At 43.9% G+C, this 25236-nt stretch overlaps 1 protein-coding gene across 1 annotated transcript in view; it reads right to left on the bottom strand.

The window, feature by feature from the left end:
* Nucleotides 1–25236, bottom strand: part of LOC142487170 (dynein axonemal heavy chain 5-like) — a 426040-nt gene that overhangs the window by 105956 nt on the left and 294848 nt on the right. Inside the window, exons 63-64 of the mRNA XM_075585972.1 lie at nucleotides 8828–9022; nucleotides 6036–6191 (exon numbers count right to left, since the gene is read on the bottom strand). Of these exons, the coding sequence (XP_075442087.1) occupies nucleotides 6036–6191; nucleotides 8828–9022 (351 nt within the window). The remainder of the gene's footprint in view (nucleotides 1–6035; nucleotides 6192–8827; nucleotides 9023–25236) is intronic.

The raw sequence follows: 25236 nt of genomic DNA, 5'->3' as shown, positions 1-25236 counted from the left end.
TCGCTAGGGAGCAAGGATACCAAAAAGTCGGAACCAAAAGCCGAAGTGTCCGAGCATGGGGACCCTGACCCAGATGACGCAGGAGCACCGATGCCGGCCCGACCTCGCCCTATGTCGGGGCGAAGTTCGCCGCCAGGACGAAACGAAACCTACCTCAGCCAAATCCAGTGCTATGCGTGTGGGAAGATGGGACACCTTCAGGCCCGTTGCCCCTCCCTACGGAAAACAGCATCCCGGCAGGCTCAGTCAATGCCGTGCACCCCCCAGGATGGCGGTGCAGGAACCCAATCCTCCACGAACAATCGAATTGGCCCCGCCGCCATTGTCCGAGTAGTTATCTAAGGTATCTACGCGTCGGCCTTGCTGGACACGGGATCCCAAGTGACCATCGTGTACAGGCCCTTTTATGATCAACATTTACACCGGTTGCCGCTGCTATCTGCTGACGCCTTACGGTTAAGGGGGTTGAGCCACAAAGATTATCCCATCGATGTGGTCGTAAAGGTGCAGTTGGACATTCCACAACTGAACACTGGTAAACATCATCCCATGGAAGTGGAAGCACTAGTGTGCCCCGAACCTCAAGATCACCCCAGCGCTCCGATAATTTTGGGGACTAACACCGACATTGTGCGCGCGGTGTTCCGCATGTACTTGCAAGAAGCGGGCGAGGCTCCGCTGCTGGCCCTCGCTATGTGTCCAGTACTACAAGAGGTTTGCGGTAAAATCGCGACTGAGGAGGAGCATGGGACACTATATAGCCAAGAGTGGGGACTGACTCACATTCCCCTCGGAGAGGGTAGGATGATGATTGCGGCCTGCCACTACCCGGACCGGCGTCCGGAGGATCAGTTCTTCTCTTTGGAGAGTATGGCCCAAGAGGAACAGCGGCTAGGCTATGAAGTGTTAGCCTCTGTAAAGAAATGGCCCGGGAAAATTCCGGACCGAACCTGGGTGTATGTGCAGAATATCTCCCCATATCCCATGAGTATTGATCGGCGACAGCTGCTGGGTAGAATATACCCCGTAACCCCCGAGGAGAAGGCCCTGAAAGAACGGCCAGCGGACACTACCCCCCCCTAACGACTCCCTGTTGGATTTTGACTTTGGAGACTCCCCGCTTCCGGAAGAATGGAGGGAGAGACTGCGGGCACAGCTACAAGAACGACAAAGGGTCTTCTCCACGAGTGATATGGATGTGGGGTGCAGTCGCAGTGCCCGTCACACCATTCGAATGAACGATGCTACCCCATTCCGGGAACGCTCCCGTCGTCTAGCCCCCCGAGACGTGGAAGAGGTGAGAAGGTTGCTCGCCGAAATGGAGGGAGCTGGTATTGTACAAGGATCCCATAGCCCTTACGCCTCACCCATTGTGGTAGTCCGTAAGAAGAACGGGACGGTACGTCTCTGTGTAGATTACAGAACACTAAACAACCGCACGGTCCCCGATCAGTATACGCTACCCTGGATCGAGGACCTCTTGAACGCCTTGACGGGGAGTAAATGGTTCAGTGTACTTGACCTGAGGTCAGGGTACTATCAAGTGCCGATGGGCCAGGAAGATCAGGAGAAGACGGCCTTCATCTGTATACTAGGGTTCTATCAGTTTACCCGCATGCCCCAAGGGATCTGCGGAGCTCCTGCCACCTTCCAGAGGCTGATGGAACGGACTCTGGGAGATATGAACCCCCAAGAATGCCTAGTGTACTTGGATGACATTATAGTGTTCGGGAAAACCTTAGAGGAACACGCGGAGCGGTTGATGAAGGTGCTGGACCGACTTCAGAAGGAGGGCCTCAAACTATCCTTGGACAAATGCAAGTTTTGTCGACCATCCGTGACATACGTGAGCCATATTGTGTCCGCTGAAGGGGTGTCCACCGATCCAGGGAAGATAGAGGTTGTGGTGAATTGGCCCCGGCCCAGCAACGTCCAAGAACTGCGTTCCTTTTTAGGATTTTGTGGCTACTACCGACGCTTTGTGGAAGGCTATTCAAGCAAAGCCAAACTCCTAAATAATCTTCTAAGAATTTATCCGGAGGATACAGAACGAAGAAAAGTCACGGCACAAACGCCGTTTGGGGATAAATGGACCCCTGCTTGCGAACAAGCGTTCCTGAATTTAAAAGCCAGTCTCACCCGGGCCCCAGTACTGGCCTATGCCGACCCTGATCGTGAGTACGTTCTACATGTGGACGCCAGTCTTAGTGGCCTAGGAGCAGTGCTGCACCAGAAATACGACACCGGGCTTCGCCCTGTGGCGTATGCGAGCCGAAGCTTGACTCCCAGCGAACAGAACTATCCTGTCCACAAACTGGAGTTTTTGGCACTAAAATGGGCGGTGGTGGACAAGTTACACGACTACTTGTATGGAGTACAGTTTGAAGTGCGAACGGACAATAACCCAATGACCTATATTAACACGTCCGCCAAATTAGACGCCACTGGACACCGGTGGCTAGCAGCCCTGGCCAACTATAGTTTCAACCTCAAGTATAAACCCGGACCCACCAACGTGGAGGCCGATGCTCTGTCACGGAGACCCGGACTTCAGCCCACTACGGATGAGGAAGTATGGGAGGAGATTCCGGGGCCTGGGATCCGTGCTCTATGTTCCGTAGCAGCCGTGGTTAACGACCAGGTGGCGTTCTCAGAGCTAAGAGTTGCTGATTCACTAGGGTGCCACCCCCGAGCCATTCCCCGGGCCTATCAGAGTCGAGAAGGAATTAATCTCACTGAGGATAAAATCATTTCCTGGAGAGACCTGGTGCATCACCAGATCCAAGACCCAGTGGTGGAGCTGGCTCGTCAAGCTGTGCAGCAAGGGAATTCCTCTATACTTAAGCAAGCCCCCAAAGACCTGGTGAAACTATTGTTGAACGAATTCGGGAAGTTCGAGCTGGACAATTGACTACTGTATCGGGTAATTCCATACCACAACCATCCTGACCGGCGACAACTATTCTTGCCGGAGCGTCTGAGAAATATGGTTCTCCTGGGCCCTTCATGATGATCACGGCCATCTGGGCGTTGACAAGACCTTCGGACTACTTCAGGATCGGTTCTATTGGCCAAGGATGAGGGAGTCAGTGGAACGACATTGCCGGAGGTGTACCCGCTGCCTGCAAAGAAAAACACTCCCCACCAGAGCGGCCCCCATGGCCCATCTGAAGAGTTCTGGACCTATGGATTTGGTGTGTATGGACTTCCTGTGTATTGAGCCCGATAGCCGAGGCATCGGCAACGTACTATTGATTACCGACCACTACACAAGGTACGCACAAGCGTTCCCTACCAAAGAGCAAAAGGCAGTGACCGTGGCCAGAGTCTTGTGGGAGAAATACTTTATTCATTACGGATTACCGAACCGCCTCCACTCGGATCAGGGCAGAGATTTTGAGAGTACTCTCATTAAGGAACTGTTAAGGCTACTAAATATAGCTAAGTCACGGACCACCCCGTACCACCCAGAGGGGGATGCTATGCCCGAACGGTTCAACCGCACCCTGCTGGATATGTTGGGGACCCTAAGGGGCCCACAGAAAACAGAATGGAGCAAGCATGTAGAGACATTGGTACATGCTTATAATTGTACCCGACATGAGTCTACCGGGTACACACCGTACTTCCTGATGGTCGGGAGAGAAGCCCGATTACCTGTAGATGTGAGACTGCGGATATCTACCGATGGGGTATCCAACAGAACTCACTTTCGCTATGTGCAGCGGTTACGGGATAGTCTACAGCAGGCCTATAAACTGGCTGAAAAGGCAGCGGCGAAATTGAATGCGGGTAACAAGAGGCGCTATGATCACAAAGTGCGATTCAAGGAAATCCGCCCAGGGGATGCTGTCCTCCTTCGTAATTTAGGCATTCCCGGGAAGCACAAACTGGCTGATCGGTGGAGAGAAGGGGTGTACGAGGTGGATTCGCAGATGCCTGGCCTCCCAGTATATCGTATCAAGGACTCTGAAGGCCGGGTAAAGGTGTGGCATAGGAATCATCTACTCCCCATACCTCAAGCAGGGGACAACGAATTGGAAGTACCCACTATTTTTATTAATGGAGAAACTGAACGCCCAGAGGATGGCCTAGAGACTGTAATAAATGCCACCTCTGAGGATCCTATGGAGGGAACCTCTCAAAGGGGCCCTCCGGCCGCGGGGGCATCTTCCGAAGGAGCCACGGGTAAAGAGCCCCTTGGTCCAACGGCAGACACGCTGACTCCAATGAGCCAGCCATTAGACCCACAGAGCCCGTGCTTTGTACCCCAGAGAGACTTTGTAGATGTGATGAACCCCCCTAGAGCAGAAGTGGAAATATCAGCTGAAACTAGTTACCCCTCAGATGAGGTGACTGAAGAACAACTTCGCAGAAGTCAAAGAACTAGTCAACCTCCAATGAGGATGGCTTACGATCAATTCGGGGCACCCCATTATGAGGCTCAGCAGTGGGCTCGGCATAGAATGCACTCAGTAGTGGTTATGTTCAATGAGATGTGTAACCTAATCTAAGGCTGAAGGGGATGTACCGTGCTATGTGTTTTTGTATAAATGTTATGTAGTGTAGCCAAGCGGGGACGTTGGATTCTGGGGAGGGGAGAATGTAAGGATGTGTTAATACCCCGGGTCTGTGTTCACTGTACGGCGGGTTCCGCGCAGCAAGTTGCGAGGTCACTGGTATAGAGGAAAGGTTGCGCATGCACCCAGGAAGCGCGCGAACAGCGAACCAATGAAAAGGGACTATGCACTGAACTTTGATCCCCGCGAACCTTGGAGGAGTCAGCTGAGGGCGAAGTGCCAATGAACAGGCTGGGTTGGTAGCGGAGGAGAACAGGAAGCGTGGGGGAAGAGTACCACGCTAGGAGAAGGAGTTGGAGTTTCCGAGGAACAGGGAGTGTGAGAGCAGGGGGTCCGTGACCCGCCTGCCTAGGCCAGAGACTACCCCCCCCCAGGTCCCTAGGAGTATTCCCCGCGTCACTGTAGGTTGCGGTGTTGTAAGGCCGCCCGTAGTGAAGAGCTGTTGTCACGTTAGACAAATTCAAGCGCACAGAGTTGTGGACTGATACTGCTGTTTGGGCACAGACGGAGGAGCCAGCGACAGCGGAAGGTCTGGAACCAATGCGACGGACCCTTTGAGAAGAGGTGTGGTCACCGCCGTGACTGGGAGGTATTTTGTATTCTGCAAGTGCACCGACACCGGTCATCAGGCGCTGATCCCGCCTTAGTATTAACTTGAACAGACACTAGCAAGTGGCTAGCGGATAGATAACATTCTTTCCAAGCGTCACAAGGACAAACTCTATGAGAGCGTGGCCGAGCCACGAGTGTACAGGACAATATCCCCTTTGAGGTGTGGCCGAGCCACTTTAGCATAATAGCTGTTATATGTGTTGGGAATAGGTGTTCATGCTGTGATACCGTCGCGTATATATATATATATATGCATGCATGTTGTGTTGTCAAGGAGGTGCCACAGACAGATGCAGTAAAGTTGAGTTGTTTCACGATGTATGGTATGGTTCTTGCCCAGGGTAAATCTTTCGAATCGGGGATCCTGGGTAAGTGGAGGCGCTGCGCTATGTTATGAGTGTGTATTGCCCCAGGCTCCCAGCTAGCGGAGGCTCAGATCTCCTGGAGCCACAGGTGTTAGACAGTGATCAGTAGCCCTTAGGTAGGTGTCCAGAAAAAGGGCTACATTTATAATTTAGTTGACTTTTTCCAACTGGACCTATGCTAATGGATAGGCGAGTCTGTTGTGTATGCAAAGTGTCTAAACAGTTGAATGTTGTATGCTGTCCTTGGGAATGCCATAGAGGTATGCCTGAATCTTAATGTGCAGTGCTAACGTCCATAGGGTTATTAGCTCCTGTCCATCATAGAAAAGACTAGGGCCCACTCTTGCGCCTAGTCTCCTTTTTAGTTTACTTTCAGATCACTAGTCTCTGCCCGCAGAACCAGCAAAGAGTGAAAACATCACCCCAGAAATACATAGGCTACGTCAACTTTTCCATCAAAATTTAAGAGCCAACTTACTTTAAAAGTCGATCCAGATTTTATGAAGTTTTTCTCCAGAACATTGTCCAGTGCTGGATCAAGTTCCTCGCCAACATCTTCTATCAGCATGGGTCTTCCTAAAGAAAGGCAATCCTCCAGATGACTCCTGAAGTACTTGTGATTCAGGGATGTTACCTGTATACATTCATTTTACAATATAAAAGCGTGTTAACCAAGAGTTTGCATTGTATTGTACAGCTCTAGTCCTAACAATTTTCCACCACAAAAGTTACCATTAGAAGTTACCGCATGGCTGATTTAAGAAAGGACACGAGCTAATGACATTAGAGGTGCAGTTCCACCGGCATATTTATTTATTTTTATTTTTTAAAGATCTCTTCACCGTACCGGACAGTAGGCTTTGCGATTTCACCTCTTTTTGGTTTTCCCTGATCAGTGATGTTTTCAAACTGAGTATTTTATTTATATACAAATAGTCCAAAACCTAAATTAACATGGCTGCCTCTCTTACATATTGACATTACTAGACGTGATAGAACCTTTTCTGTGAATAAGTAAGAAAAAACAGCTTTTAGTCTATATGACAAACAGCTCTGTGCTGTCTGGACGAGTGGAGAAAGTGAGTTTCTACGTGAACACTTTGCTACAGACGTTGGACCTTTTAAAATAAAAGATATAACAAAAAACAGGTTGGGAAATAATAAAAGTAAGATTGGTAATCTGCTTTAAAGGGCATCACATGGAGAACACTTGCAAGAATTTTTGAGACACCTTTAACTTCATTGGATAAGTTTAATCAATGAGGATATAAGCCTAAATACACCATTCAAATTTTGAAGAATTGATAAGTAAACTGAGTGATGCCGAGTCATTGCCAATATAGTCTAAACTTATACAGTGCACTAATGATATGCTTATTATCAGTGGTTGACAAATCACCCAAAAATCTACTCGCCGAACCAAAAAATCTACTCGCCACCTAGTCCCCCCCCCCCAATCTCGCCCTGCTTGGTGTCGGCCATGAGGAGGTCGCCACGGGGTCAAATCCAGTCGCCACTGGCCTGTATTTTAATGGATTTGTCGAACACTGCTTGTTATGACATGGACCCTGCACTTGCTCGCATTCTAGGGGGTGATTGGACTGCCTACTCAAAAGGAGAGCGGTCAAAGTGAAATGGAAGTGGATCCCCCTCCACTTCTGTTTCCGGCATCCAGGGCCTGGTGAAGTCATGTGACCCCTCCTGCCAGTGCTGTAACATTTTTAATATGTTTTTCTTTCCGCCTGTTATATATGTTTTTCTTTCCATTTAACCCTTTGAGAGCCTCAAGACGGTCAATATGTCATGGGGTCTGGCACGCCTGGGGCCCAATGACGTAGAGGCTACGTCATATCCAGGGAGGGATGTTTTTCCTGCTTAGCTGGCTTTCTGCCTTCCCATGGAGTGCAGGACGCAATCTTTCCAGTGAGGAAACAGCAGAAGACGACTCCTCTTCCGTTTCCTTGAAAATCGCTGCTGTAGTCACGTGACCACTATTGAAAGCAGCCACGTGACTGCACATGTATTATGACCCTCCAACACTCAAAGGGTTAAAAGAACGTTATCTCAAATAAAAATAAATATTTCCCCAAGCTCTCTAGGTGGGAAGCAGAGTGTCTCCAGAGCTGAACGGTGTTAATTTCAGCTCCGGGGACCCCCAGCTTCCCGAGATACTTATATCTGAAGGTGATGCCAGTATCTCAAATCCGTTTAATGATCCCGCATCATGCAGGCCAAAAGGTAGCTGCAAGGGATGACATTGTGGCTTTCTATTGGCCCGCAGAACGTGTGATCTATAAGCAGACATTTCTTTGTGTCCAGCCTGAGATGCTACACGCAGTCCCTTTAGAAGAAAGTATCTCAGGAAGCAGGGAACACATGCAGTGGAAATTAACACGGTTTTGCTCCGGAGACCCCCTGCTTCCCATCTATTTAAAATGTAAACTACTGCTTGATGCTTTTCAAAGCTCACTATAATCGGGAGAGAATTCTGCCACAATGTCTTTACCACAAAAAGCTTCTCCAAAATAGGACATTTCGGCACATATGCTTTGGAAATACAAAGTTAACTTATAAATGATATTAGCACAGTACTGTACCTGCAAAAGCAGGTTCTGGGACTGACTGCCTCCAACATTTAGATACATTCCAAATTGTACCTAAAACCTAACTGCATTTCATTAGATTTTATGTGTTGTTACAAAGGTAAAGATAAATAAAATCATAATTGGAATTTCATGCTTTTTTCTTCCTTATGGATTTATTAACAACATATGGGCCATCCACATTCAACTTTAATTACCACGCCGCAGGGATATCATTTGAAAGTGTAGCAGGAGCAGCTTCAAAATGAAATTGAGGAGAACAAGGCCCGTAACATGCAAGTGAATATTATTACTCCAGTGCAGCCAGAATTACATCACTGATAAAGGGCAACTTTGCAAATGATTAAATCAGGTGGCACACCTTGCTATGTAAAGAAATGTCACTGTAACATTACATGCTCAAAAGCTTCTTTATGGAAGGAGAGACACAGAGACCCCACATTGAATAAAGTATCGCCACCTTTAAAGCAAGTTGCTGCACCATCATTTGGCTGGGAGATTAAGGGGCAGATTCATCAAGCGTTGGTACGGGTTAGCTATCCAAACATTTACTTCCTTTACCGAAGTGGATCAGAAATGCTAAACCCCTATTACTTTGGCAGAAGAAAAAATCATACTGTAGTAAAAGCATTTTAGCTACTGAGAGCTTCACAGATTTTTTTTTTACCTGCAATTCGTTGTTTTTCTCTTTATTTTTAATCCAGATTTTTCCCTGGCCTTGAGGGTCAATCAAGAGAGGAAATCGAGACGCTTTTGTGACGATGATTCCATTCTGGATGGAAAGGTCATCGTTCGGAAGTCCTTGGAGGTTCCACTCACCAATGGTAGCATTGTCGACAAGCATAGTTATAATGTTCAGATCCTAGACGTTAAATCAGATCCATGTTAAACAGAACTGCCATTCATACAGATTTGTTTTTAATGTAATAAGTTAAATAGGTCAATAAAATAGCTTTCCATTGAAAAAATAAAAACAACATCAGATACTGTACTGCTCTTCAAAGAGAGCCATAGGATACATGACTAAATTGAAGGTACATTCATTCTCACATATATAAGCTTACACATATTCTGTGTTTAGGGCTTTCCATACATTTCAGTTGTAAAGGATTTCTGGGTGCTACAACAGTTAAGGTGAGTAACATAACCTGGGCCTGCTATTAAAACATTCTGGATTTATGCTGATGAAAAATAATTTGGGCGTTGTTGGAAAAAGTAACAGTGATGATCTTCTTTGATCTGAGGAAACACACATCTTTACTCACGGATACATTATCCCCTTCACTGCCAGTGCTTTGCATGTTTCCCCTGGCACAGGAGGGGTTAAGAATACGATGTACAATTAGAAAGACATCACCTGGAAGATGAGTGATAGCTATCCTTGTGGCAAGCAGCAAGATCCCTTATCTGAACACTTAAGGGGAGATACTGTAGAATGATTTCTGTACATTTTTAGAACAGCGACCTGAATCCTGATACTTACGTGAAGTAATGAGCCAGAAAACTGAGCTCTGATAAACAGCCTGAAAGGAAGGTTTCCAAAGAATTTTCTATTTTGTCAATGTCAGAAATTATAAGGAGGTGCCCCAAAAACATGTGGGGTCTTTTTGTCTCTGAATGCCAGTAAGTACAATTCGTCAGGTTGCACAGATTGAGATGTCTAATGCCCTTATTATTCAGGTGTGTAGGTGACACTGCTACTATACATAATTATAGTCTTTCTAAGCCTTCAGACTTCATCTGTAAATAATTGCTGTGTAGTATGTTTATTGACTTTCTGTAGCAGTGGTCCTATCACTTACTGAGACCTGTTCTGCGTTATTCATCTAGGATCAATGATGTACTGCCATCTTATCTTGTTTATAGTCTGCCAAAATCTGTGAGATATGGATGACTAAGCCCCACACAGTGTTAACAAGAGCTGGTTCCATTATAGTGGAGAGAAACTCACATATGAGTTGTCTCAAAGATATAATCGAGTAGCAAAAAGTACAAGGACCAGATGACTGAAATTTGTATGTCATATATAAATGGAAAGGAAACTATTTTTCACTAAGCGCATAATCAACCTTTATATTTAACCATCACTGGAGATTGTGACAGCAAACAGCATTAACAATTTTAAAAGATGACAATATCTATTTATGGAGAGTCCACAAATGCATAGTAACAATATGGACATATCTGGATGCACAGAGCGAGATACACACTCACCCAAAAGACTCCAGTTCTTGCCACTGTAGAAAGCAGGATAATGAGCTTGCTGGACCATTTAGTCTGATTTATTATTGGCAGGTCTATGAGTTATTAGCAAGCGACTTGATATAATACTAGGGGGCACTGATCAAAAGGGAAAACAATGGATGAGACCGAACTAATTTTCTTCAGACAAGATAATAATATATAAATACACACATATATATATATCATCATCTTCAGACCACATTCATCCTCTGCTGGATGAAAGACAACCAAATGATCTCCCAGGTACTGAAGTCGCAAGCCTCTCTTCTCCATATTCCTCTAGCAAATTTTCTGATTTCATCCTCCCATCTTACTGTTTGTCGTCGTATTGGTCTATAAGTTTCCCTTGGAATCCAATCGAGTACCATCTTTGTCAAATGATGGTAATTTCTTCTTGCGATATAACCGGCCCACTGACATTTTTATGTCTTCACCCTTGTGATGATGTCACAGACTTTTGTTTGGTTTTGAAGCAATTCATTATTTTTACTGTCTCTTTGGGTAATGTCCAGCATGCATCCCTCCATACTTCTTTGTGTTGTCTGAAGCTTCTGAATTATCTTTGCATTTAGGGCCCAAGTTTCCATCCACACGTGAGCACAGGCAGAATATACTGCACCGACACACTTTATTCGAGCAAATACCCGGTATGTACCTGGCAGATACCTGGAATGCGCCGCTCCTCACCTCTGACAAGCCCCGTTGCGTTTGCCTTCCCAGCCTGGGTTCATGCCTGGCTGATGGGCGGCTGATCTGTTAAATGATAATGATTAGGATTTAATAGGCTGCAATGCTTCGCGTGTCTACCAGATGGCATAAATTCATGAATTGTAATGCAGTATATATATATATACTGTGCAGTATTGCAGCCAGCGGGAATAAAATGCTTCAATCCCTGCTTGGAAAATAACTCAATGCACTCGGGCAGAAAACAGTCACAAACCTCAATACACCCGGGTATACCCGAATTCGTGGGACTAGCCAAGCTCGAATAAAGTGTGTCGCCAGTGTAGGGGTCAAAACCTTTCTTGTTGAGTCACAGTGGAAGGTTCCCTTGAAAGATTGTTTTGCTTTTTCCAAATACGCTCTATCTCAGCGTCAGTATTCTATTGATTTCATTCAAACGGTTCCCATCCATTGTAACTTGCAGGCCAAGGTAGATATACTGTAGTCTTAGACTTCTTCTAGTTCTACTTCATTTATTTAAATCTTTGTAGAGTTGACACATTTGTTGAACATCACTTTGGCATATACATTATATATATATATATATATATATATAATCAAAAAATAAATAGATGATACCGTTCTGTGGCTAACGAAATGCTTTTATTTGTGCGAGCTTTCGAGATACACTGATCTCTTCTTCCAGCGATGTTACAATGAATCATTGTAACATCGCCGGAAGAAGAGATAAGTGTATCTCGAAAGCTCGCACAAATAAAAGCATTTCGTTAGCCACAGAACGGTATCATCTATTTATTTTTTGATTATTGAAGCTCGGCTAACACGATACTGATACCTCTACATGAATATATATATATATATATATATATATATATATATATATATATATATATATTTGTGCTCTGGATCATGATGGGGTTACCAAACTTGGACGGGGGTGAATTAACTAGTAATACAATTTTATGAGGGATGACACCTTTATTATTTATCTATGCTCACTCTGATGAGACTTGGACTGCGAGTATATTTCTGAGATACTATTCTGTCTAATTGTCATATAGGCAAGGGTTAATTGATTAAGGATTTGGTGCATTAAGCTATCCTGTGTGTCCCAGGAACGTTCTATGTGTGTTTTTGGAAGCACTAAATCACCATTCTTATGATCAACACTTTTCTTGTCTATATTATCTGTAGGCACAAGTTTTGAATTGAATGTGGTAGAGCAAGGGTCTAAGACTAATTGATCCCACATATGTCGCATTTCGGGACCCTACTATATGTCCCTTCTCCCGCCGTAAGAAGAGACATAAGGTCCCAAAACGCATTGCGACATGTGTGGGATCAAGATGTCTTGGGCCCTAGCTATACCACTTTAAATTTGTGCTTCTTTGTAGTTTAAAAGTGAGTATTTTTTCATATATTGTAGTGTTGGTTCCAATCCAATCCACAGGTATGCTACATTGAACGATATCTACTCCTTGTCTACTTAGTATGCTGTGAATGTTCTACAACCTGTGTGTAATTGTTTTGCTAAATTGACAAATCTCTTGTGTGTTAATCGAATGGGTTAATCGAGCTTCCTGTGGGTGAGATAACATTTAGACTGGGCCTATACATTGGGAATATCTCTGGGGATGGCAATACGAGGGGTTACAATATCCTGTTTGCAAGTGGCTTATTTATAAGTGGCATGGACTTATTCTGAAGGTGAATGGAGTTGGCCAAGAAGACATCTTCTATCAAAAACTCAAGAAGACACAGTAATCTTTCATCAACATTCTAAAGCACCACCATTCATAAATTGTTTATTTCTCACATGTTGCTCTTTACGCTTACATCTTGCTCGAAACAGCCCTCACTAAAATAATTATTGACCTCTATGCTGCCAAACACCAAGGTCATTACACACTGCTTATATTACTTGAGCTCTGCAGCCTTTGATACTGTGCACCACCCTCTTCTCCTTCAAATTCTCCATACTCTTGGTAGCCAAACAGAGCTCTATCCTGGATTTCCCCTTACCTCTGACATCACACTTTCAGTGTCTCCTTTTCCAACACCACCTCCTCCTCCTCCTCTGTCGATATCACTGTAGGCATACCTCAGGGTCTGTCCTGGGACCTCTTCTATTTTCCCAGTGACTTTACCCCATCTCTTGCGTTGAAATATCACCTCTATGATAATGACGCACAAATTTACCTTTCAAGCCCTGACCTAATAACTGCTGTACAGACCAGTCTCTGAATACCTCTCAGCTATTTCATCCTGGATGGCCTCCGCTGACTCAAACTTAATATGTCAAAGACAGAGCTCCTCATACTTCCTCCCCAAGCCTGGCCCTACTGCCCACTTCTACATTACTGTTGGCAGAAATATCATACACCCAGTACCACCAGCACACTGCCTAGGTGTCAAAATTGACTCCTCCCTCACGTTCTCCTCTCACATTCACAAAGTAGCTAAAATCTGTCGATTTTTCCTCCATAACATTGCACAGATATGATATGCCCTTTCCTCTGTCGCTCTACTGCTAAAACTTTAACACAGGCTCTCCTTCTCTCCCGTCTCGACAATAGTAACCTTCTACTGTCTGGCCTTCCTGCCTCTCCCCTGTCCTACAATCTATCCTAAACACTGATGCTAAAATCGCTTTACTCTTTTCTAAATCTGTGTCCGCATCTCTCCTGCTGAAATCCCTCTCCTGGCTTCCTATTAAATCCCATATTACTTTAAAAAAATGTCCTTCTCTCTTTTAAGGCTATACACTCTTCTGCTACTCCATACATCCAAGCCCTTATTTCTCACTATACACCTGCCTAACTCGTGTTCAGCTCAAGGATGTCTTCTATCTACCCCTTTTGTATCTAAAGCCCTCTCTCGCCTAAAATCTTTCACACTTACTGCCCCACACTTCTGGAATGCCCTTCTCCTCAATGTCCGACTGGCGCCCTCTCTATCCACCCAACTTAAAACACACTTCTTAAAGAAGCATTTGGATAGCTCCGCTGGCTGATACTATACATGTCATATGCATTAACTTTGGCCCCTTGCAGATGCACTTACCAGAACACACTTCTTCTGTCTCTGTACATTTTCCCCACTTACCACTTGGATTGGAAGCTCTTCGGGGAAGTGACTCCTTTATGTAAGGTCTACTTTTATGTACTGTATGATGCGCTTATTCCTAATATGTATCTTATTATTATGTCACGTGTATTACTGATGTAAAGTGCTATGTACTGTACATGCGTGGCACTATATAAATTAAGATAGATGTACAATCCCTTTTGTGTTATACAGTATATACATTTGGATAACTAAGAAGGGGGTGTCCAGGAACTGCAGCTCCAAATTGTGGAAAGTATCATAAATGATGACGGCATAATAGAAAAATGATTCTGTATGGAGAAGTTTCACAGCTAGTCAGAAAGTTCCCCAGTCTTCCCCTGCATTTTTATTTTATGCTCTACATTTCCCACATAAACATCTTTTTACCATGTTCACACTTTATTTTATTTCATTTTCTGTACTTTTCAAATGAGTCGTTGTATCATTTATTTAGAATTGTCATTTCTATTCAATCACAAATCAACTAGGTAGAGACAGCAGTAAAGACTAGAGGACAAGGAAGACACATCTTTGCAGTGTAGGCATTAAGATGTGAGTCTTGTGACTTTATTGTCCAGAACAAATATATGTCCTAACTGCAGTTTAGACACTGTTTATTCATTCTTAAATGAATGAATGAAGGACTGTCATGTTTCACCCACTTTGAGTATCAGTGGTCTCATGCACTTAACTGGTGCCTCAATCTTAGAAGTCAAAACTTTTCCATTAAAATGAAATGTTTTGGGGACCAGAAACCTCAAATGTCCTTTTACATGGGTTTCTGAACCTTGACAGCTACTTAATGCTGCTGGAATTAGAAAATGGACAGCCGACACTGAAAATTAATAAAAATGTTCTGCCCAAAACTGGAAGCGACACTGAAGGAAGGACACTTTCAATCACAATTCTCCAGTAAGAAAAAATAATGGCATAGAAATAAGACAGGAGCACTGGTGCATTGCATATCAAGCGCTAACAGCTGAAACACAAAAAAGATTTCTGTGAGTCCCTCTATGCACGATAAGTTGAGAGAAGGAGTTGTGCATACCCTTTGAAGATGTGCATAAACCAAGGAGGAGAGTCAGTTAAATGCATGTTGCTTGGTCACGGATGCAATGGTTGTTGCAGCACCAACTAATATTCAGTGCAGGCAGCCCAAGGCTCTGATTACACAAAACTCAAAGCCAATCTCTGCTAAAGTGACTACCCAAAACTTACTGCTATGTGCACAGAAACGTAGCCGGTATTATTATATCTGGTGATCACAACATATTCCAGTATAACTCAAAACTTCATAAGAATTTCCGTAAGGGTCAGTGACAATGCTGTTGCAGTATGTTACAATGTAACCCAACAAACTGTACAGTATGTTACCAAAAAGAACAATGACGCCGACTACATCCATACTGAGCTGGCTACATATTCCTTTTCTCTTCCCCATGTACTGTAACTATGGTAACCACATGTTCCTCAGAAGTAGACTCAGCCATACCTGGTTTTGCTTTTATTCTGCATACAGCTCCGTATATTTTATATTAGAGACATTCCAGAAGGATGGAGATTTCAAATCAGGACTGTCTGCATCTTTTTCTGTCTGGATCTAATTTCTGTACAACGATCTTTAGCGTTTTACAAACGTACTTAACCAATGTGACAGCTTGCACACAATATTGTTTGGTTTGTTGGTAAGATACATTAAATATTTGAGTGCCTTCACTACTTAACACTGTCTTCAACGAGTTAAGTGCAGCAGCAAGATAAGGTATGAAATCTGCCCAGCACGTGCTCATCTGAATAACAATTGTACGGTTATAAATGCGGTCAAAATTAAACTATTAGAATAAAGAAAACCTATTGACAGAACCTAGACATTTTCGATCTTCACCAAGTCTTGGTAAGGAAATATAGATCAGCTGTCCTGAAATATGAGAGCCCATTATCACAAAGCCAGTACTCTCTTGGATTGAAAAGAATGTAATTGAACATTTGTGTAGCACGCACAATAAATGTCACCTCTCCTTAAGAAGCAACCTTTAAATAGTGGTTCTGTGCAGAGGGAGATGATTGGAATTATTGTGGCTACCGTGTCTTCCTCTAGGCTCAATTTGTTAAAATAAACTCAGTGGGGTGCATTCACTTAATAATCATTATCATTCGCCAACAGCCATTCTCTAGATTTGCCATCAGCGCAGCCAACAGTTTTCTCAGGGACTAGGAATTAACTTTTGGGGAGAAGGAAGGGCCGGGTCCTTAATGTTGGCGAGCGTGGGGGCAAAGTCGCATTGGGAGATTGGTGAGCGGAGGGTCTGCTGCAGAGCCCTGAATAAGAAAGGACCCAGCCGGAGGATTGGAAGTCAGTCTCCATTTCCAGGAATACCCGGACCAGCCCCCCTCCGCCACCAGGCTCAGGACACCTGTCCTGGTGCTCCCCTGTCGGCGGCTGGTCCTCTCCCGGCTGGACCCTGGCTCTCTCTCAGATGCCGGCCTCTATCACTGTCCTACGCCGACGAGCCCGTGTGACATCAGTATGATGGAAGTAGGCTTGGCCAGCATCCGGCGTGTGATCGGCGTGAGACAGAGGGATAGATGCCTGCAGTAAGTGAGAGCCGGGGCCCGGCCTTGAGAGGACCGGTAGCAGGGCCTGGCCAGAGGTCGAACCCAACTTGCTGTGCCGGCCGGACAGGCCCCCCACAGACAATCCACAAGGTAAATGTGTTTTTTTTTAAAATATGTATTGGGGGGTGGGGGTCTTTGTAATATGTATTGTGGCTCTTTTTTTATATGATTTGGGGGGGCGTGGGGGGTCTTTTTTATTTGTATTGGGGGGTGGAGTTCTTTTTAATATGTATTGAAGGTCTTTTTTATATGTATTGGGGGGGTGAGGGGTTCTTTTTTATATGTATTGGGGGGTGGGGGGTCTTTTTTATATGTATTGGGGGGTTGAGTTCTTTTTAATATGTATTGAGGGTCTTTTTTTACAGTATATGTATTGGGGGGGTGGGGGGTCTTTCTTATATGTATTGCGGGGTGGGGGTCTTTTTAAAATGTACTGGGGTGGGGGGTCTTTTTATATGTATTGGGAGGGTGGGGGCTTTTTAAAATGTATTGGGGAATTGGGGGGCTTTTTAAAATGTATTGGGGAATTGGGGGGCTTTTTAACATGTATTGGGGGAGTGGGGACTTTTTATAATGTATTGGGGGAGTGGGGGGCTTTTAAAAATGTATTAGGGAATTGGGGGGCTTTTCAAATGTATTGGGGAGGGGGGCTTTTTACAATGTATTAGGAAATTGGGGGCTTTTAAAAATGTATTGGGGACTTTTTAAAATTTATTGGGGAAGTGGGGTTATATGTATTTTGTGGGGGGAGGGATTGAGTGAGAGGAGAGAAGGGGAGAGAGAGTGTGAGTGAGTGAGGAAAAGAGGGAGTAAGAGTTAGACGCAGGGGAGAGAAATACATGCGAGACGGGAGGGGGGTGATTGAGGAAGAGGGAATGACATGGAGAGGGAGAAATACTTGGGAAGAGAGTGGGAAATAGAGGGGACTCGTGAGGAGTGAAATGGGGGGGGGGAGGGCTCGCAATACCGCTGGGGCGGGGCCCAGACGTAACTCTAGTCCTGGGCCCGGGAAATCTGTCTGCAGCCCTGCTGATATAGTTTGAGTGTTACTGTATGTATCACTTCGTCTATAGATATAGGTAGTATATCAAGTGCTTATAAGGCATTTTCATGTTAGATGAAATTGCTAAATGGCTCCAATCCTGTATGATTGACTGCCAAATCAATAATGAACGCACAGGACTCATAAGTTTTCCGATTTTATGTTCATGAAAGTATATGTGGAGAAAAACCTTCATCAACAGTGCTATTTTTACCCTGCATTCAAGGACAACCGGTTATGTCCACAGGAATTCTACGAAAATGACATGACAACCTCTGAATGATAAAGCGTTTTTTACTTAAAGACCTAAAGTGCACTACACCTCACTTTATAAGTGCACTCATTCACATGAAAATTATAACTGAAGAAAACTGCTATTAAAGGATACAAAAAAGCGCTCCACCTAAGATGATACCTGTGAGGTGATAGTACCTAGTGTACTCGTGAGAAACAATATATTCAAACAAGACCCAGTCAAGGAGTGGAATAATTCCTATTGGGAATGGCCCTAGGGAACAATAGCAAATCTTCTCCGAGACTTGATTACATACAGTACAGGATCCTCTGATTATGAATCACCCATAAATGAATGAAATGTACAGGGTTAGTTGTATGACACTATGTACATTTAATTCATTCATCGTGTATTGGAGACTATGTGAGATCAAAGGATCCTGAACTGCAATCAGCTGTGATACCACACGAACTGCCCTTGATTGTCATACATGCTGTAAGTAGGCAATTGTTATTGTGTAGCGACACTGTAGCAGATTACTGCGCAATGGTCTGTCTTCTGCTCCATCCTACAGAATTATAAAACGTTTGGGACCACTGTTTGGAGTCATCATCTGGGACTGGTTCTCAACCACAGACTATTGAGACTGTTTTCTTCTATATTTTAGTGACTATTGTTCCTTGCGCCAGGGGATTTGGCCCCTTTTGAATTATCACATGAAAAGTATATATTGACTAACACATTTTATAGGAATACAATTTTGAAAGCCATTTCTCTCCCGGTGTCACATATTTATAATAGCATTATTGTGGATTAGTTAGTAGATTTTGATTAATGCATTTATGTGGTGCTTTTATTTCAAAATTGATTCAGTATGTGTAGTGTCAGATAATATTTTTAGCACATTTCAACAGACAATTCCAAAAGGCTATTTGGTGTTGTCAATTGTCTATACAACTTCCCCAGCAGTGTGCTGGTTAATTGCTCACAGGCAATCAACCAGATTACACCTGGCTTATTAGGAGTTTTAGAAATAGCATGGTCTGAGAAACAGGAAAGATATTCCTTAGCTCACAAAGGAGCTGACCTAAGGAAATGGAGAGCTGTGTTCTGAGAGGGAGAAAAAAGGGGACCCGACCTCTATGCCTGGACCCTCAAGCAGACACCTACTCGGACACCACTGACCTGAAGGGCCACCCGCGTTAAGGTCCTGCTGAGACTTTGGGGTGATAAGTGGGTAGGGGCTCCCCCTCCCCTAGCCTTGCAGAGAGGGATTGGGGAAGTAAGTTAGCCCTTACACAGGTATAAGTGGTTATTGTTTTTATGTATCTTTTTGTTTGTTGTATTGTTTAAAGGAACAGGCAATAAAGCCTTATTTTTAATTTCACCTTTAAAACAGTCTCCATTGCACACATCTCTTACACTCTCCATGGACATGTGACTGTGATAAGCCAGTAGCAATGCTTGTTAATGAGGAGGGACTGAGGGGGAGTGAGCCTAAAGAGCAGTGGGCAGCCATGACAGAGAGCAGATCTGCGCAGAGCTTTCAGAGTTAGACTCGATCTATAGCCTCCTTTGAAAAAGGACCTGCATGTGTCTCACAGGGAGACTGGAAAGAGCTGATCAGTGGAGAGCCCATCAGGGGAGAGCCGGAAGAGAGACTACCAATGGATGGGATCCCCCGACGGATCATAGCAATAGTGGTACCATAATATATTATTTGCGAAGTACAGGCCTGCAACTTATAGTGACAATACATGAGCGCCAAAGGGGTACCGGTGCTACACACATAGGCCTGACCACCTAGGATTGGGAGGCCTATCGCATACACACACGTACAGTAACACACAGCAGCATTTATGTGAAGTGTAATGATATAATTTGTATTGTGCCTTGTATGAGTGATCCTATTCCTAACGATCACGTGGTTACTGATTACCTGTTTGCCACAGTACAGTATATCCAAATATCCTACTCATAAACCTGTTATATATATATTAAAGTGCTGTGTCCCCTTTACTGGTCCCACACACGTGTGGCAGTTAATATAAGTATACAGACCTACAGTAGGCTCCCACCTAAGTGTCAGGTGTATAGTCTGAGAAATATTCAAAAGAGAGGGGTTACATAAATATTGGCAATAATGCCTTAAACCATTACCTTCAGTAACAGTGCAGCTAGTGAGAATTTCTCTACAAGGCAACTTACTCACTTCTAAAAACAAGTCCAGTGAACCAGATCTCACAACAGAAACACTACATGTAAAGGACATTCTTTTGCTCAGGAAAAAGGGCTGTGAATCAGAAATGGATAAAAGAAGTCACTGACTGTACTTTACAGCTGGACCATCACTTGTTCAACTAGTTACAATGTACTGTACCCAATCATGTGGACAAGGCTATTTTCCTCTCACAGGAATTGAGTTACAGCGCCAACAAAAATGGATGATGAAATTATTAGGAATAGGGCTGCGATACTACCGTAACTTTTAAGGGACACATGCTTGTTCTGCCACATTTCCTTACTTAAATTTGGAATCAATCGGGAAGTTTAGATATACATAGCATTTTCTATGGCTAAGGTTTCAATGTCTTTTTCTCTACAAAAACATAGCTGGGTGATAATAAAATCTACTTCCCCACATGACCTTACACATGAATCTGGATGTCATAGCTCAGGACAATGCTGTAGTACTCCTCCCATGTTACTCTGCAGCACACACACCATCAAGGTAAATGGACACAAGGCTGAAGATTGATGGCTGCATTTATGTATATAATGATGCAATGCCCTTTGCCTCAAAACTGCACACAACAATTTATTTTGAGAAAAAATACTTTACAGCATATATGCTATTTTTGGCCACTGGCCGAAAACTGTATAGCACAGCTAAACTACATTAAATAATAACTATTATACTGATCCTTTTCCTATTTTCTCCTTATTGGCTTCAATAAAGCTTTCCATTCATATTTTTAAGTGTTCCTTTTGGCATTTTGTTTTAGAATTAGGTCAATAAACATTTAGAGGCTGAGTAGAAAAAGTGAAGCAATTGTTGGGATAATCGAAAGTCTTATCTTTCTGAATGCTGGGGCACGGCTTCAAACATTTATGCCTACTGTTCATACGCAAGAAAGAAAGAGGATTGAACAAGGATTAATAAACTTAGCCTTAGCCCTTCTCCTTGCACAGAGCCCGAAGCACTGACAGTCAAAGATGAGACTACTCTAAGCCTGCATTTCAAATGAACAACAGGAAAAATACAAATTACAGAGTAGAGGATAGAAAGAAAAGATAAAAAGGCACTAATGAGATCGTTTACAGTATGTAAATGTGGAGTTCTGGACTAAAATATGTTAAGAGGCATTATAGAATCAGTGGTTAAAATGGAGCCACATTTTTATGTAATGCAAAATATGTTTTTTCCTATGTCATTTGGTCAGGGCTACTCTATTGAATAAGATAATGTTCAATAGGATAGCACCGTTACAGTTCACTTGTAAAAAGGAAATTTTCAACAATCCGGTTGGACTGCCTTTTCCTATAGGGATATGTCAGACTTAACCAAAATAGATGTTATTTATGCAATACCAATATGCCCAAAAAAGAGAGAAAGTGACAGTAATACCCAAACAAAGTACAGCTCTACTTACATGTAGCCCCTCTAGTTTTAGCTCCCGGACTTATTACTATTGCTGAGGCTGGAGCTTGAGTCCCTGTAAATAACTTACTGTGCCACACGTGGCTTACGGTCAGACAGCAGGAAGAATACAGATATAGCCATGGCTGGTCCAGCTATCTTTCTGCCCTCCTGTCACGTAAGTTCTGATAGCTATAGGCAGTGACAGGCTATCCTGTGGGATCCCGTCCCTTCTCAACCAGCCTCCCTGAGTGGCAGTCATGGTGCAGACCCTGTGCCCTCCCCTTTTGCATTAGGGAGGATGCCTTACAAATTATTAGTCAGTTCAGCACTTCCCCTCTTGGGGTTGAGTCTGAGTCTGTGTGCCTTCCCACCCGGGGAAGGGAGAGGAGCTCAGCCCCTCCTGGGGCTGAGTGGACTAAGATCTGTGCAGATCAACATTATCTGCTGGCCAGCACCATCCAAGAGCCTGAAACCCATTCTCCGCTATATGCAACACTGCTATAGCATCTGCAGTGGCTGCATCAAATAAAGACCCCTTTTATATACTTCTGGCTAAGTCGCAGTCTATTGGACAGAAGTATAGGAGAAAAGAACTGTCATGGTAGGGACTGCCTGAAGTAGCCTTCTATGACTGGAGGCGCTGTCACCCAATGAAAAGAACCTGAGGATCACCTAAAGCCTGTCCTGTTCCCCACAACATCGCGGAAGCTCATCTCTCCTGGACCCTCACAGGTAACTAGCACCACACGTACCTGTAGCCTAGGCGAAATCTCCCAGGGGGGGAGGGAAGCAGTGCTACACAGACACAGTGATACAGTTAGTTTGCTTATACCTTATGGACTCTGGTAATTGTGATCCTCAGGTGAAGATCACTATACACAGTATTACAGTTAACTACACAATCCCCGATAACGCTGTTCCTGTCTGGCTGCTGTGTTTGTTGATCTTCGCCCTGCCTTGTTGCTCACCTGTGAACCTGACCTTGCTCCCCTGCCGCTTGCCTCGACTCCAGCCAGTGACCCTATTCTATTCTCAATTCAGGACTCTATCTCTCGGTTCAGGTCGTGATCTATATCCTACCTCAGCCTTGTGGGCCACTTCCTGTTTAGAGACGAGCATCGTTACATTATGCTCTGGCCAGACGAGCATCGTTGCAATCTCATCCAACATGGTCACTCCCCTTCCTTAAGGCGCCTCTCCCTCGTTCTCCCTCCTCTTCCACAAAGACATTATTATTGTCTGCTCTCCAGTCCAGCACAGTCACATGTCCAGAGCACATTGGAGAGGAACCTGCCAGGGGGCAGCGCGATTGTGAATGAGATCATCACACAGGGAGTTACATCCACAAATCTTGTCAAAACGGGAGTATATTTAGTACAGCAACAGCGTTTCAGGTTCTACATGAACCTTTCATCAGGTGCAATTTGTGTTGGCCACAGACAGTTTTTTCCCCATTTGATTCTATTTACTACTCCATTTTTCTTGAAATATTGCAATACCAATATACAATGCTCCTTTCACATGATACAACTGAAGACACTGATACTCATTTCAATAAGATAATGTGACAGGTAACTGTAGTCAAAAATACGTTAAATTGTAAAAAGTATAGTTCCGCCAAATTGGCTGGAATAAATGAAATGATTATTTATTGGTGGGTAAACTTGGAAAAATGTCATTCAGATGAAGCACACGTTATTGCACCCATGAACGGATTGCGTTACGTTAACAAGATATTTACATTGAGATTTAACACAGCGGCATTAAAAACTATGGTAATGTGTGTGTTACATAGTTATATACCTGTAATAGGTGATGAGGTTGAAGAAAGACATGTTTTTTGTCTTCCTATGCTAAATTTAGACGACAGTTAGTTATCCTATATTTGCGCCCCCCTGCCTGCTGCTCCCAGCACTCGCGCCCACCCCACCCCCCCCCCTTACCTTTTGGCTGGCATCATTTGACATCACATCACATGACCCCACGGTGGCATTTGATGCTGCGTTGCCATGGTGACGGGCGTCAAATGATGCCGTTGGTCATGTGACGTCACATGGCCCCGCGGCATTGCCATGCCGACGCCCGGCACCAAGCTTCTGAATCCCGGTAAGTGAGCTGCAGAGGCCTCGCGCGGTCACCCGGCATTTTATTTAAATTCCTTGGGGAAGAACGCAGGGCCTCTGCAACCGCCCGTGCCCCCTCAGACAATTCTCACACACCCCAGTTTGTGCACCCCTGGTATAGAGAACCAGAGGGAGGCGAACAAAAAAAACAGTGAAACATCATCCAATGATAATGAAAATAAAGAAATAATGAAGAAGAAAAAAAATGTCTTCCTGACTCCAAATTTGTCCCTGGATCAACATCTTTCCTTTCTAAAAATATATCTATAGTATATCACAGTCTCCATGGGTAATGAATTCCACATTCTAACTGCCCTTACTGTAAAGAACCCTTTCCTTTGTTGCTAGTGAATTCTCCTTTCCTCCAACCTTAAGAGATGACCCAATGTCGTTTGTACTGCCCTTGGGATGAATAATTATTTTGAAAGTGGAAATTAGAGTCCTTGAATATTAAATATAATTGTTTAGCTATTACTTAACTTAGCGCCTTAATAACCCTTGGTTGTATGGGGACCAGGTGTCTTATTTACTTTAATTTTATTAAGCCGCTTATGAACTTCTTCCTCAGTTAACCAGTTGTTTGATAATATAGAGATTATAGCTTCCTTCTGTTGGAATATTTTTGCAATTAACTCCTCCTTGGTAAATACAGAGGAAAATCATGTATTTAATACCTCTGCTTTTTCCTTCTACATTTTGGCTTTATTTTTGTTAAATAAATCATGACACAGTGTAATATGTCATGTGTTGTTGTTCATCTGAAGTTGTATTTACCTAATTTTTAGACCTGCTAAGGAACAAATGATTGTTATTATGTCCTGATATGTAAAACCATAGAATTCAAAGAGGGTGTACTTTCTTTTTCACATGACTGTATGTCTGGATAATTAAAATCACCCATTATGCAAACATGACCTATCTTCTCCATGAGCAAAAGTATTTTGGCTTCCTCAGTCTCACAGATATTTGGTGGTGTATAGCATATCCCTACAAACATTTTCTTTGTACTTGTAGCTCCACTGCTAGCTAGTTACTGATTTCACCTGCAACTAATATGGCTCAAGCACCGACTTACCAGATTTTCAGAGTAATTTTTTTTTTAAAGTTTAAGCAGAGACTAAACTAGAGACTGCCCTACAAAATGCACTGCTGGTAGAGTGAGACCTAAAAGAAGCTCCATGTTGGGAAACTCTTTGGTGCCCTCATGAGAAAGCGACAATTCAAACCTTGAGGTAAGAAGGTCTTGCAGTTTCCATGGTCAGTGACCAATTAGAGCCTCTCATAGAACATCTTACTGGAAGACATCAGAAGAGAAGGAGGACCAAGGAACACAACAAAGGGGGAAAGGGGCCATGGTTTCATAACCTGAATAAGATTG

This window comes from Ascaphus truei, chromosome 2 (assembly GCF_040206685.1).
Source record: "Ascaphus truei isolate aAscTru1 chromosome 2, aAscTru1.hap1, whole genome shotgun sequence".
Lineage (NCBI taxonomy): Eukaryota > Metazoa > Chordata > Amphibia > Anura > Ascaphidae > Ascaphus > Ascaphus truei.
The sequence above is the reverse complement of the archived record's forward strand: the minus strand, read 5'-3'. Positions and strand labels throughout refer to the sequence as shown.